The following is a 14,547-nucleotide window of genomic DNA, read 5'->3' as shown; positions in this document are numbered from 1 at the left end:
GTTGAGCTGCAAGGAGGGTATCTTATCTTTTGGGCCATCTGTGATGCATGTCTATCTGGGTACCATACTCTGCATTTTTGCATTTAATTGTCACCTCTCTTATCACTGTTGATCACCACCATCGATCACCAATTATCACCAAATCCCGTTCTGATACCTTGTCATTTACGTACATAATATGGGTCCTTTATTTGCTGTGATGGTGGCTCATTGATGAGATCTTAAGGCTACGGCTTTAGTTTAGGCAGGCATCATGATTGGCACAGGCTTGGAAGGCCAAAGGGCCTGTTTCTGTACTGTACTGGTCTTTGTTCTTTGTTTAAACATATCTAGACCATTCTTTGACCACGTGACTATACACATCACACTATGGGCAGTGCCACTCTCCAGTCCCACATTAACTCTTGCTCTGCCGAACATACATTAGAATGTGTGCAGGGGCCTTTCATCACAATCTGCAGTAGAGTTTGGAATTACAAATAAATTATTTGGAATGATTGGACAGAGTGCTAATTCACCTCCTCCGATTTGGTTCATGCCTAGATGTGGAATACATAGAATAATGTTAAAGGAGAATGTGCATGACTGCCCATGTAATGGAAGAAAACCTGGGCCTTCTCAGTGATGGGCCTGCCTAACAGTCATAGAATCCCACAGTGCAGAAGGAGGCCATTCGGCCCATCAAGTCTGCAGCAACCACAATCCCGCCCAGGCCCTATCCCCATAATCTCGTTCATTTACCCTAGCTAGCCCCTGACACTAAGGAGCAACTTAGCATGGCCAATCCACCTAACATGCACATCTTTGGCGGGTGGGAGGAAACCCATGCAGACATGGGGAGAACGTGCAAACTCCACACAGATATTCAACTAGGCCGGGAATCGAACCCGCGTCCCTGACGCTGTGAGGCAGCAATGTTAACCACTGTGCCTGCTTTGCCACCTGTTGACAGATGGAAGGACGGAGACTGTTAGTGGGGCCACAGTTGATTGGATTCATCACAGTACAAAAAACAGCAGAAAGGCAAGTCCAGACCGAAGGGTGAGTTCGGCATGAGGTCAGGTGGCAAAAGGGAAAGCAACAGGTCAGGGCAAGAAACTTGGGGAGAAATTCATGTAAAGAGGTCATGATGCTTAATTTTGAATATTACAATACCCAAAGTGTAACATCTGGAGGGTATCCAAGCCTGAGGAGTGTGTGACGAATTGAATGCACTGTTTTGTGTAACTCCTCTCCACACCAAGTTTAACAAAGGAGCAGGAAGGAAACCTCTGGTGTCTAAAATTCACACTTTATTCAATTTTTATTCCATCCTTAAAGTTACCAAGCCAACGCCCAGAGTGGACTGTGCATTCCTGAATCCATCTCTTTGCTCGCTCCAAAAACCAATTCAAATTCCAATTGAATCCAGTTCATAGTCCCCACAAGGGAGACAAACAAGATCCAAGCTAACAAGATAAGGCATTGCACCCCATCCTGGACTTAACCTGATGCTTGAACTTAGCCAAAAGGTCAAAAAGCAGTCACTATTATCAATTTGCCCAGGTACGCTTTGTACCCACAGACCGCTGCGACCTTCACTCTGAACCTTCTCGGATTCCACTTTAAGTCCAGCTCACTCCTGACTCGGAGAAATAAAAAGGTGGAAATCTTTCCTCTACGTTGCATCCTCCTCGCGTTACAATCCAGCTATTAAATAGCACGAGATGCCCGGCTGTTTCACGGTGAAAGCCAATAAGAGTGAAGGAGAAAAGAACAGAAACAAAGGGATCTGGAGTGGAACAGGAAGCAAAACATTGTCTGCAACTCTGGCTTGTTATCTGAGACCAAAGAGACAGTAACTTTATCCTTGTACATAAAGGACAAGTCAGTGTCAGTCAGAAACTCGCAGCTTGCTTAGGTTTGGAGAAACCGCTATATAAATGGGGGAATGACTGCCTTGCCCAAAAGTCATTCTACTTAATTAGTCCTCTGACTATCAGCAACCGGATGTACTTGGATTCAGAAAAATATGGCATCTGTGCCTTACTGTATAACTCAATATTAGTTTATGTGAGCAATGGTGAAGTTGCACGTAATTTAATTAACAAAACAATACTTAGTTCATTGTATCTGGAAGTGGGATTTTAATTTTGATAGAACGTCAACACAATGCTACCAATATAGAAAACAACAGCTTTACAAGCCATTTATAAAGGGGAAATTTTAGGCGGAAATTGGAAAATGTAATTACTGTAATTACATCAGTGTTGATACTAACATTTGTCCTGTGCTCTGTACGTGATCCCCTGAATACAGCACAGGAACATCAGTGGAGACATTCCACTAACCATTACAAATCCTATGTACAGCCACTGCACTGATGCAAATTTGCAATAACAGAATTCTGGTCAAGGACAGGATGTTTTTGGCCCTGAGCATATAAATAATGCTCTAAGTGATCATTGGTGTGTACCACAGTTCTGATAGGATGGCAACCCTTGACCAGGGACTGTGAATAGTTTGTCTTTTTCCATCCTCAGGATTGTAGACATCTTAAATATGGTTCAACTACCTGGTAATCATTTCAGAGACGTAAATGAACTAGTTCCAATAGCCATGAACACAAGTACAAAATTGGTCTTGTACATGTCGAAAAGGAAAGGGTGGATATGGAAAATGGAAACAGTGGGTCCAGTTCTAACTGTGAAAGCGAATGAGTTTTCAGTGAGTTATAATTGGGCTCCATGTGTTTGGTGTCATAAGAAATGATTCTGGGATTGAAGCTGAGTCATGTTTTTTTAAGAAAAATATTGAGGGATTTTGTTGATGCATGTTCTAATAAAATTCTTCATGAATGAATTGTGGGCATCACTGATGATGCCAACATTTATTGCCAATTCCTAATTGCCCTTGAGAAGCTGGTAGCTGACTTCTTGATCCATTTCCATTCCGGTGGTGAAGCTACACCCACAGTGCTATTAGGGGAGAAATTCCAGAGTTCTAATTCTGCAATGATGAAGGAGTAGTGATATATTTCTAAGTTAGGATGGTGTATGTCTTGGAGGGGAATTTGCAGGATGTGGTGTTTCTGGTCCTTGTTCTTTGTAGCAGAAGTCTTAGGTTTGGCAGGTATTGTTGAAGCAGCCTGGGCAATGCATCTTGTAGATGGCACACATTGCTGACGCTGTGTAATGGTTGTGGAGAAACTGAATGTTTAAGGTAATGGATGGAGTGCCAATCACATGGGCTACATTTTCCTGGATGGTGTTGAGCTTCTTGAATGTTGTTGCTCGTATGCAAGTGGAGGTTCTTTCACCCCGTTCCCTCCCTGTGCCTTATAGTGGTGGAAAGGCTTTGGGGAGTCAGGAGCCAAATGATAGACTGGAACCAATTTAAATCTCTTATCAAGTAGAAGTGGGGCACCTGTAATGTTTTATGGTTGTGGACTGGGGCCTCAGGAACTATAAACGGTCTTCCATTTCTCCTTGGCTTTAGAGTGGAAGATGGGGAACATCAGGTGAACATCACAGAGATACCTCGCTGTGATGGTACCATGACTGATTGCCATCTCCTGCCATCTAGTGTCCATGCCTCTCTGTTTGGTGATCCCGGTAGCACTTATTCACATGATACCTTAACAATAGATGTTAACCCAATAAAATAGAAACCAATTGCCAGACAACTGTGGTGTAGCTGGTAGGGTGTGCTCTTCTGCTGACAGTGATCCCAGATTACCCTTAAATGCCCATCATCATCATTGTGTCTATTGAACTCAAATTGATCTCCTGCCTCCACAACTAGGCTCGAAGGGTTGAGTGGCCTTCTCCTGATCTTATTTCTTATGGTCTTATTATGGCCTTAACCCTTGACCAACAACAGTAAAAGAGATTTATCTGATCATTATCTTCTTCCCGGTATGGGACCTTGATGCGTGCAAATTGGTTACTCCATTCCCTCCATTACAACAGTGATTGTATTTGGAGATCATTCTGCCCATTAGGAAGAATTCGCCTCCCTGCCTAAAATCGTATGTATCCTGTGAGTTAGGGTCATGTGACCTGATCACCCAATGGGCTGGGAGCATGCAAGTCTCAGGGCTAAGCACAGACTTTTACCATCAGAATCAATCCTGGGGCTGAACAAAGAGGACACATAATGAAGCACACTGTACATAGTTTGAGTTAATGAATAAATAGTCGTTGTTGTTAGCCTGATGGCCGCTGATCATTACGGTTATCACAAAGTGCACACTTGCTCCTTTTCTGATGAAAATCTGTCAAATGAAGAGAAATATAATTCTATGAAATCTGAAGTCGACACCACCAAAATGCGTGAGCCTGGGATTGAACGCATTTCTTGCCAACACAGTTCGAATGTTCCCACCCATTTCCATCTTCTACTGGTTGTAACTCCGCCGTGCAAACATTCTTTTAATGTGGCACTAATAGATATTTGTGTGGTCATCTTGTTTCTCCTTGGAACGGGGTGGAGAATTTGTTGACTGGAAATCTCCAGCTGCTGCATCAAGGGTGGCTCTTTCTAAATGGATACTGAGACCTATTATTGAATTATGGATGAGGTGGGGCTGGGTGCAGAGGAAAGAGAATGCGATGTGTCACAATCAACAAGGGGTGGGGACTCGCTCAAATCTGGGTGTGTGGTTAAAAAAACCTCATCTCAATTGCAGTACTGTCTGCAGATGGCACATTTCTTGGCATTTTATGCATGGACTTTTTGAAGTTTTCAAATAATCTAAAAAGGTGGCACAATGGTTAGCACTGCTGCCTCACAGCACCAGGGACCCAGGTTCAATTCCGCCTTGGATGACTGTGTGTATGGAGTTTGCACATTCTCCCCGTGTCTGCATGGGTTTCCTCTGGGTGCTCAGTTTCCTCCCACACTCCAAAGGTTAACAGGTTTGATGGATTGGCTTGTGCTAAATTACCCTTCAGTGTCCAAGGATGTGTAGCTTAGATTAATTAGCTACGGTAAATGCGTGAAGTTTCGGGGATTGGACAGGGGAGAGAGCCTGGGTAAGATACTATGGCCGGAATTTTACCAGCACATCCATCCCAATGACTTACAGAATGGCATTCTCCATTGGCTTTGGGTGGGATCTTGGGCAGGCAAGGTGCTAAAATTCCAGCATATGTTGCAGGTTAGGTTAATTGGCTATGCAAAATTGCCCCTTAGTGTCAGGGTAACTGGCAGGGTGGATGTGTGGGGTTACGGGGATAGGGCCTAGGTGGGATCATTGTCAGTGAAGGCTCAATGGGCCGGATGGCCTCCTTCTGCACCGTAGAGATCCAATGAAATTGTGCAAGTTGTTAATGGCAGTTTCTTTATTCTCAGAAGTTTTCAGTGTATATATAGTCCTATTGCTGTAGTCATGCAGCACACTTCACAGCAGTGTATGTAGGGTTGGTCCAGCACAGTAATATGAGGTGATGCAGTGCATTGCAGGCATTGCGAGCCTGTACATCATGGAGCTAAAATAAATAGACGTCAAATTAAAAAACACTATACTTTCCAGAAATGCACATTCTATTTTTTATTTTAACCTCGAGAGTCAGCTTCTAAATGTCAAAAGCCAACATGTGTGACATCACTGGATGCATTAAAAGAGAAACCTATTGGTCACCATGTGTATGCACCAATATAATGACTGTGTTAAAGGTGTTTTATTTAATATTCTCTTTGGATTTTGTGTGTGTCAGCAGTACTTTAACCAGGCTCCAAAAATAAAGGGAGCACTGACAGACTTCAGGCTGAAAATCTAGAAGCTCGGTTATTTTTAGTTCATCAATTCCTCACCCACGTGTTGGTTTAAGTTGATTAGAATGTTCCACCAGGCGACTCTCGACTGGACCTGGCCAGTTGTTCTCCTCGGCCTCCTGACTGGGATAGCCTCCCCGGTTCCAATAGCAACGAAAGCCAGGGGGAGCTTGGAAGGGAGATGGGAGACTCTCTTCTCCAGGTCCTTGTATCCGATCTCTGGGAGGAAATTAGACCTCGGATGGGACAGGGACTATTTCACTGGAATCAAGAGAGTGAGGAGGCTTTATTGCAATGTTGGCATCGGGTTTCACCTCCAAATCACGGCTGATGGACAAATTAATGGAGTACACACGGAAAACCAGTACAGTAGGTAGTCTGCTGCTCTCTTTTATTGTGGGGGGTTGGGGGGTGGGAATTCTGATCAGGTTAACCAAACTGAATTATTTGCAAGTTCACTTGACAAGCATCTATAGGCAAGTGCTGCATTGCACCGGAGCTAATAATTGTACCTTGTGCAGGATTAAACGAAACACGATCTGCTTTTGTTGGCCTATCTGAACAGCAATAGAAAGTTATCCAAAATCAGGCAAGGTCTTATCTAGACTGCAGTGCCCCAGTCTTTCAACAAGAAGTAATTTCGTGAAAAATGCCCGTCTTGAATGTTAATAAACGTTTGACAGCCTGTTAAGTAGGCACTGATGGCACGACTACAAGACAATTGCCTCCTTGTTTGATAATGCCTCAGGTCTGTGGGCAGTACGTGTAAACCTGGCTTACGTTTTGCCTTGAGTCCCCTCGAAGGTTTGAATGCACTTGAGTACAGACTGGACTTCACAGCTCTTGAGGGCTGTGAAAATAATGTCTTTCTAGCTTACATTTACGTTAAGAAACTGAAGGCATATTGCACTGAATTTTGTAGTACTGAATATTGTAAGGACAGTGAGAGACAGAGTGCTTGTGAACTTGCATTTAACTGAATACTTCTGCTGTCCAATTGCTACACGGACCATAAATGGTTAAATACATGTTATGGACAAAAACGATACTGTAAAAATAGAGAGGAAAACATGCCAGTTCGTCGCTCCCCTCCTCGTTTCCTGTTATTCGTGCGTTCACTGCGAATCATTCTACCCCCGTAACTTGTAAATTGTTCCTACAATTACAGTGGAAGACAGTTAATGAATGGATATTGAAGAACGTTGGGAAGCGAGGGGCTGACTTTCCAACAAAGCTTATTGGTGTCTTGGCTGAAGCGCAAGATCAGGTCAGCTGATGCCAGGAGGAATCAGGAACAGCAGACAGTTTATTTGTGTTGCATTGCAAGCCCTCGTTCATTTAGTCCAGCGCTCCACCTCACCACCCACTCCCACTGCACAACCTCCCCATCCCCCAAAGATGCTTCGGTAAAATTAGATTACATGTGCCGCAGTAAGTCAGGTTACAAGTTGTGTGTGTTTGTATGGAGGGTGTGCTGTTTTATAGAATCATGGAGTCCCTCCAAGTGCAGAAGGCGGCCATTCGGCCCATTGAGTCTGCACCGACAACAACCTCACGCAGGCCCTGTCCCCGTAACCCCACCGCTAATCCCCCTAACCTAGACATCTTTGGGATACTAAGGGGTAATTTAGCACAGCCAATCCACCTAACCTGCGTATCTTTGGGACAATAATGGACAATTTAGCGTAGCCAATCCATCTAACCTGTACATCTTTGGGACACTAAGGGGCAATTTAGCGTGGCCAATCCACCTAACTGCACATCTTTGGGATACTAAAGGGCAATTTAGCGTGGCCAATCCACCTAAACTGCACATCTTTGGACTGTGGGAGGAAATCAGAGCACCCAGAGGAAACCCACGCAGACATGGGGAGAATGTACAAACTGAACAGTACATAACAGTACATGAATGTACATAACTGTACAGACAGTGACCCAAACCAGGAATTGAACCCGGGGCCCTGCTGCTGTGAAGACCATTGCTAACTACAGTGCCACCGTGCCACCCACCTTTTTCTAGATAGTGAGGTGGAATAATTTGACTTCTGTTGGCCATTGTGCATTATATTTTTATGTTTCACCAACAGCTTGGGCGAATACAGATTCCTTTATTTAGCCAGTGAGATTTTAGTGACATTGGAATTTGATACTTGTAGCATTACAACAATTTTTAACCTGGGTTTAAAAAAACAGGAATCATTCCTGATTTCCAACTTTAATTTTTATTTTATTTGTACAAAGTGCTGACAATCGTGCAGAATGCAAGAATACACTGACAGTGAGGCTGAAAGAATTTTACAGCTTGTGATGATTTAATTTAGCTTTGACATCTCACCCGATAAATACTGAACATGAATGTTTGACATTTGTTTATTTATGATCTCTGCTGAGAATATCTTTGTGCTCAATCCTAGGAATACGAAAGCAGATGCTACTTTAAAGTAGCGTCAAGCACAGTTTGCGTGTGTACTTTAATGTTCTGGCTCTACTACTGGACGAGTTATCCTGAGACCTGGATTGTTGGTCTTCAGATCCATCTGTGGCAATTTGAGAATTGATCTTTTTTAAATAAAGAGCTAGTGTCAGCAAAAGTGACCATGAAGCCACCAGACTCTCGGGAAGAGCCCAACTAGTTCACTATTGTCCTTTAGGGTTGGGAGCCAGCCATCCTCTCACTTTGTCTGGTCTATTTGGAGGCATCACGGTGGCACAGTAGTTAGTACTGTTGCCTCACAGTGCCAGGGTCCCAGGTTCAATTCCTGCCTTGGACCACTGTCTGTGTGGAGCTTGCACTTTCTCCCCGTGTCTGCGTGGGTTTCCTCCGGGTGCTCCGATTTCCTCCTACAGTCCAAAGATGTGTAGGTTAGGTTGATTGGCCATGCTAAATTGACCCTAGTGTTAGAGGGATTAGAAGGGTAAACGATTGGAGTTACGGGAGTAGTGCCTGAATGGGATTGTGGTTGGTGTAGACTTGATGGGCTGAATGGCCTCCTTCTGCACTGTAGGGATTCTATGATACTTGTGTCTTCAATCCTACATGGTGGACTCTGCCTATTCTTTAAAGTATGCTCGCAAACCATTTGGTTGTACCAAGCACCTTGGAGGAATCTCGATGTCATATCCTCAACAAAGTTAGAGGTTGGCAATAAATGCTGACATTAGTGGTCCATGTCTCAAGAATAAGCTTAAAAAATAGAGACACGACCTCGGTCTACTTTTGAGCCTTTCTAAGCACACAACTGTGCCTAATTTGTTCTATTCCTCACACCAGGTGGCTGACTGCCCAATCAAATGAGGCCCCCATCTTGAATAGGTTTGGCATACATTATGCAAACTGTTGTCCTGGTTGAGTGGTGCACAATGGGTGACACTGAGAGCAGGGATTTAATGATCATGAACAATATTTAAGGGCTCTTTCATTGGAAGTACTAAGAATATGGTGCTTCCTGTCAAGTTGTCTCAACGTGAAATCCAAAAGGTCATTAATTTACAGGTCCAAGGTTATGAATTCTTTGGCATGTAACTCAACTTCTGAATCTCCAAAGCTTGTTGACCACCTACAGGCATAAGCTAGGAGTGTGATGGAATACTCTCTGCCTGTTTGGATGATTGCAACTCTAAGAACATTAGAAGCTTCACTATCTAGGTGAAAGCAGCCTACTTGTACCCCATCCATCACCTTAAACATTCACTTTCTCCACCCCTGATGCACAGTGGCAGCGTGTGTACCATCTACAAGATGCACTGCAGCAACTCGCCAAGTTTCTCTCAGCTGCACCTTCCAAACCCGCAACATCTACCACCTCAAACAGCAAGGCCAGCCGATGCCTGGGAACACCACCACCTGCAAGTTCCCCTCCAAGTCACTCACCATCCTGATTTAGAAATATATTGCTGTCGCTGGGTCAAAATCCAGCAACTACTTTCCTGACAGCACAGTGGGTGTACCTACATCACTTGGACTGTGGAAGACGTCTTTCAAGTGTGACTGCCTGTGTGGAGTTTGCACATTCTCTCTGTGTTTGATTTGATTTATTATTTTCATATGTATTAATATATAGTGAAAAGTACTGTTTCTTGCCCCCTATACAGACAAAGCATACCGTACGTAGAGAAGGAAAGGAGAAGGTGCAGAATGTAGTGTCAGTCATAGCTAGGGTGTAGAGAAAGACCAACTCAATGCAAGACAGCAGGGACAAAGCTGTTCTTGAGTCATTTGGTACGTGCCCTCAGACATTTGTATCTTTTTACTGATGGAAGAAGGTGGAAGTGAGAATGCTCGGGGTGCATGGGGTCCCTAATTATGCTGGCTGTTTTTCCGAGGCAGCAGGAAGTTCAGACAGTGTCAATGGGGTGGGAGGCTGGTTTGAGCGATGGACTGGGCTTCGTTCACAACCTTTGTAGTTTGTTGAGGGACTTGGATAGAGCAGGAGCCGCACCAGGCTGCGATACAACCAGAAAGAATGCTTTCTATTGTGCATCTCTAAGTGTTGGTGAGAGCCGTAGCGGACATGCCAAATTTCCGAGAATCTTCTGAGAAGGTAGAGATGTTAGTCGGCTTTCTTAACTATAGTATCAGCATGGAGGGACGAGGACAGGTTATTGGTGATCTGGGCACCTAAAAACCTGAAGCGCTCGACCATTTCTACATCGTCCCCATTGATGTAGGACAGGGATGTGTCCTCCGCTATGCTTCCTGAAGTCAATGACTACCTCCTTTGTTTTGTTGACATTGAGGGAGAGATTATTGTCATCACACCAGTTCTCTAGATTCTCTATCTCTTTCTTGTACTCCATCTTTCATTGTTTGAGGTCCGACCCACTATGGTGGTGTCATCAGCAGCCTTGAAAATCAAATTAGAGGGGAATTTGGCCACTCAATCATAGGTGTATAAGAAGTATAGTAAGAGGCCGAGAACACAGCTTTGTGAGGCACTGGTGTTGAGGATGATCGTGGAGGAGGTATTGTTGCGTATCCTTACTGATTGTGGCCTGTCGTTAGGAAGTTCAGGATCCAGTCGCAGAGAGAGGAACCAAGCCCCTGGCTGTGGAGTTTGGAGATGAGCTTTGTGGAAATAATGGTGTTGAAGGCTGAGCTGTAGTCAATAAATAAGAATCCGACAAAGGTACTTTTGTTACCTGGGTGTTCCAGTGTTGAGTGCAGGGCCAGGGAGATGGTGCCTGTGGTGGACCTGTTGTGGTAGTGGGTGAGCTATAGTGGATCCAGGCAGTTTGGGAATTGATTTGTGTCATGACTAACCTTTTGAAGCACTTCATAATGATGGATGTCAGAGCCACCGGATAGTCATTAAGGCATGCTGCTTGATTTTTCTTTGGTACCGGGATGATGGCTGTCTTCTTGAAGCAGATAGGGACCTTAGATTGTTGCAAAGAGAGGTTGAAGATGTCTGTGAAAACCCCCGCCATCTGGTCCGCGCAGGATCTGAGTACTTGCCCAGGTACCCTATCCGGGCCAGTTGTTTGGGTCAGTCTTCGAGAAAGATGCTCTGACATCTGCAGTGGTGACCTCGGATACAGGTTCATCTTAGGTGCAAAGATGCGTTGGTTAGGTGGATTAGCCATGGTAAATGTTATGGAGATGGTGCGGAGGAGAGGGCCTGGGTAGGATACAGTTTTGGAGAGTCGGTGCAGACTCGATAGGCAAAATGGCCTCCTTCGGCACTGTGGGGATTCTGATGGGCAATAAATGCTGGCTTAGCCAGCGGTGCCCACATCCTGTCAATCATTAAAAAATACTGTTTCATGAGAGAACTTTAATGATGTTTGGCCAGCTATTTGACATCACCACTGAGTCAAAACATGCAATGTGCAGCTGGATGGTACTCAAGACTGAGAAACCTGGGGCTGAGCCTTTGTTTTGGGGTGGGAAACAGGGAGTCTGGATGGTTTCCAGGTCCTGAATCTGGGGAATCATTCTTTAGGATTTTGACCACAGAGTCCCCTCAATTGTCATGGAGACTGCTTCCCTGTCCAATTAAGAGTGGCAAGCAGTCTCTCAATGCCACCAATCAGAAGCCTTCCACTTTCAGAAACTTACAGAATGCTGAGAGGCCTAGACGGAAAGGATACGGACAGGATATTCCCTCTACTGGGAGAGACTAGGACTCGAGGGCACAACCTCAGAGTGAAGAAATGCTCCTTTAAAACTGAGATAAGGAGGAATTTCTTCAGCCAAGAGGGTGTTGAATCTGTGGAAGTCATTGCCACAGAGGGCCGTGGAGGCCAGGCCATTGAGTGTCTTTAAGACAGAGATAGATAGGTTCAGTGAGCAGGGAATTTCAAGCCAAAATTTAACTTGCAACCACAACAAGTAAGCTGACACCTTATCTCGTACCTGAGCACCATACTGTAGGAAGGATATGAATGGGTCAGAGAGGGTGCAGAAGAAGTTTGTAAAATTGATTCCAGGGATGAGAAACTTCAGTTTTGAGGATAGATTGGAGAGGTTGGGACTGATAAATTGGAGAGAAGAAGGCTAAGAGAAGGTGTCATAGAATAAGGGGATCAAGGGTTACAGGGAGAAGGCAGGAGAATGGGAACGAGAATCATATCAGCCATGATTGAATGGCAGAGCAGACTTGTTGGGCTGAATGGCCTAATTCTGCTCCAATATGTTATGGCCTTATGATCACTTTGAGAAAAGGGGTACCTGCAGTGAAGATGAAGTAGGTAAAAAGGTGCTTCAACATGCAGATGTCCTTGAACCAAACTTCTAAATAAATTCATTTGGAACAAAAATCAGCAGACAGAGCTGCACTGTGGGAAACCCAGTCAGACTCCTTCATCTTTGGTTAATGGGGGTCGTAATGAGTCTAATTGACTACCTGCCTCATGGGATACAGAGCTGTGCCAGGCCCCCAACCCACCTCACAAAAACGACTAGAAAACGGAAAGGGTCAGGAAATTGGCAACACCCGCTCTCTTGGGTCCCGACTGCCTCTGTTTCCAACCTCAGCAGGGCCCAGAGGTTGTGCCCACAATGTTTTCCTTGGTTAAGGGGTGCTGAGAGCATCTGATCAATTTCCACAGCTATGCCAGCTAAGACCAGCTTTCTTGCCACAGGTTGGACGTGTGTGACTCAGTTCCACGTTGATCGCTGCTTTGACACTGGCTGGAATTTTACCACCCCACCCACCCGCCACGGTATTTGGAGTGGGAGAGGAGTGGACAATGGAAAGATCTGTTGACCTTGGACGGGATTTTATTGTAAAATCTCGCCCACTGAGTCATCTATGGAGCAGACAGTGTATTTAGTAAACTGTTCAGAATGGCAAATAGCCGTGGATGGCGGACAGTTCCTCTAAATGAGAATCAACATTTTTGTATTAGAACAAAAGGTAAAGGGCAATTTGTTGAGTGAAGTTTACCACTTCAGTTATTCCAACTAACCCAGACCGGCATCTTATTCCATTTTGAAATGCTCGAGTGCTTTGCCTTTTCTGGTAGACCATTCCAAATATTTGTCACTCTGCCCAAATTGTTTGATGTAAACTTGGGCAGTGTTCTGGATTCACTTCATTAATTATTAATATGCATCAATAAAATGCCTCCCCTCAATCAACTCTGAAGCTTAAGCTTCTCTGATCTTCTTTCATATCTCAACCTGCCATAATCCATGTTGCCCTTCTCTACATCCCTCCCAAAGTCCATATCTCATACATCCTGCCCAAAGTCATACACAGGCCAATGCTTTCAATTCATAGAATCATAGAAATCATAGAACCTCCCACAGTGCAGAAGAAGGCCATTCGACCCATCGAGCCTGCACTGTCAACAATCCCATCCAAGCCCTATCCTCGTAACCCCACATACTTACCCCACTAATCCCTCTAACATACACATCCTGGAACACTAAGAGACAATTTAACATGGCCAATGCACCTAACCTGCACATCTTTGGGCTGTGGGAGGAAACCGGAGCACATGGAGGAAACCCATGCGTACACAGGGAGAACGTGCAAACTCCACACAGACAGTTACCCATGCCAGGAATCGAACCAAGTCGCTGGAGCTGTGAAGCAGCAGTGCCACCGTGCCACCCAACTCCTTTGATTTAAACACATCAAGAGAATAGCAGGTAACAGTAGTCCTAGGCTGGTATCTCATCAAGGCATTCAGACAGCACCATGAATTACATGGGCTTCCTCAGCCTTATAATTCATTATGTAATGCCTGATGTGGCTGCAATGGGGCTTTACGACAGGCACTGAACCCCAAGACATTCAACTCAGATGATATTGAGGAAGGATTAGCAATAATAATGTAATCATTGAATATCTAGTGAAGGATAATCCAGAGTTGATTATTGGGTAGTAACAGTCACCAGAATGGGTTGTGCAGAAACGTGGAAAATAGGAGCAGGAAGAGGCCATTCAGCCCTTTGAGTCTGCCTCACCATTCAGTATTATGATCACTGATCAAGCAACTTAATAGCCTGATCTCACATCCCCCATCCCCCATATTTTTTGATCCCTTTCACCCCAAGAGCTATATCTAAGTCCTTCTTGAATAATACTATGTTTTGGCTTCAACTGCTTTCTGTGGTAGCAAATTCCACAGGCTCACTACTCGCTGGGTGAAGACATTTATCCTCATCTCAGTCCTAAAGGATTTACCCCCTATCCTTAGACTGTGACTCCTAGTTCTGGACACCCCCACCATTGGGAACATCCTTCTTGAATCTACCCTGCCTAGTCCTGTTAGCATTTTCTAGGTTTCTATGAGAACCCCACCCCCCTCATTCATCTGAACTCCAGCGAATGTAATCCT

General features: G+C 44.6%; 1 protein-coding gene across 2 annotated transcripts in view; it reads left to right on the top strand.

Moving 5' to 3' along the window:
* Positions 1 to 5,822: 5,822 nt before the first annotated feature.
* The window catches only part of LOC145356816 (fibroblast growth factor 4B-like), a 29,185-nt gene continuing 20,460 nt past the window's right edge, over positions 5,823 to 14,547 (top strand). Inside the window, exon 1 of one of the 2 annotated variants that reach the window (XM_080209722.1) lies at positions 5,823 to 6,126. In XM_080209722.1, coding sequence (XP_080065848.1) covers positions 5,823 to 6,126 — 304 coding nt within the window. Of the gene's footprint in view, positions 6,131 to 14,547 lie in introns of both variants that reach the window. The other variant, XM_080209723.1, reaches the window with a different exon arrangement.

The sequence above is a fragment of the Carcharhinus amblyrhynchos genome, chromosome 22, assembly GCF_965287045.1.
Source record: "Carcharhinus amblyrhynchos chromosome 22, sCarAmb.v2.hapA, whole genome shotgun sequence".
In the NCBI taxonomy this organism is placed as follows: Eukaryota; Metazoa; Chordata; class Chondrichthyes; order Carcharhiniformes; family Carcharhinidae; genus Carcharhinus; species Carcharhinus amblyrhynchos.
Note: the sequence above shows the minus strand (reverse complement) of the source record. Positions and strands in the feature narration are given on the sequence as shown.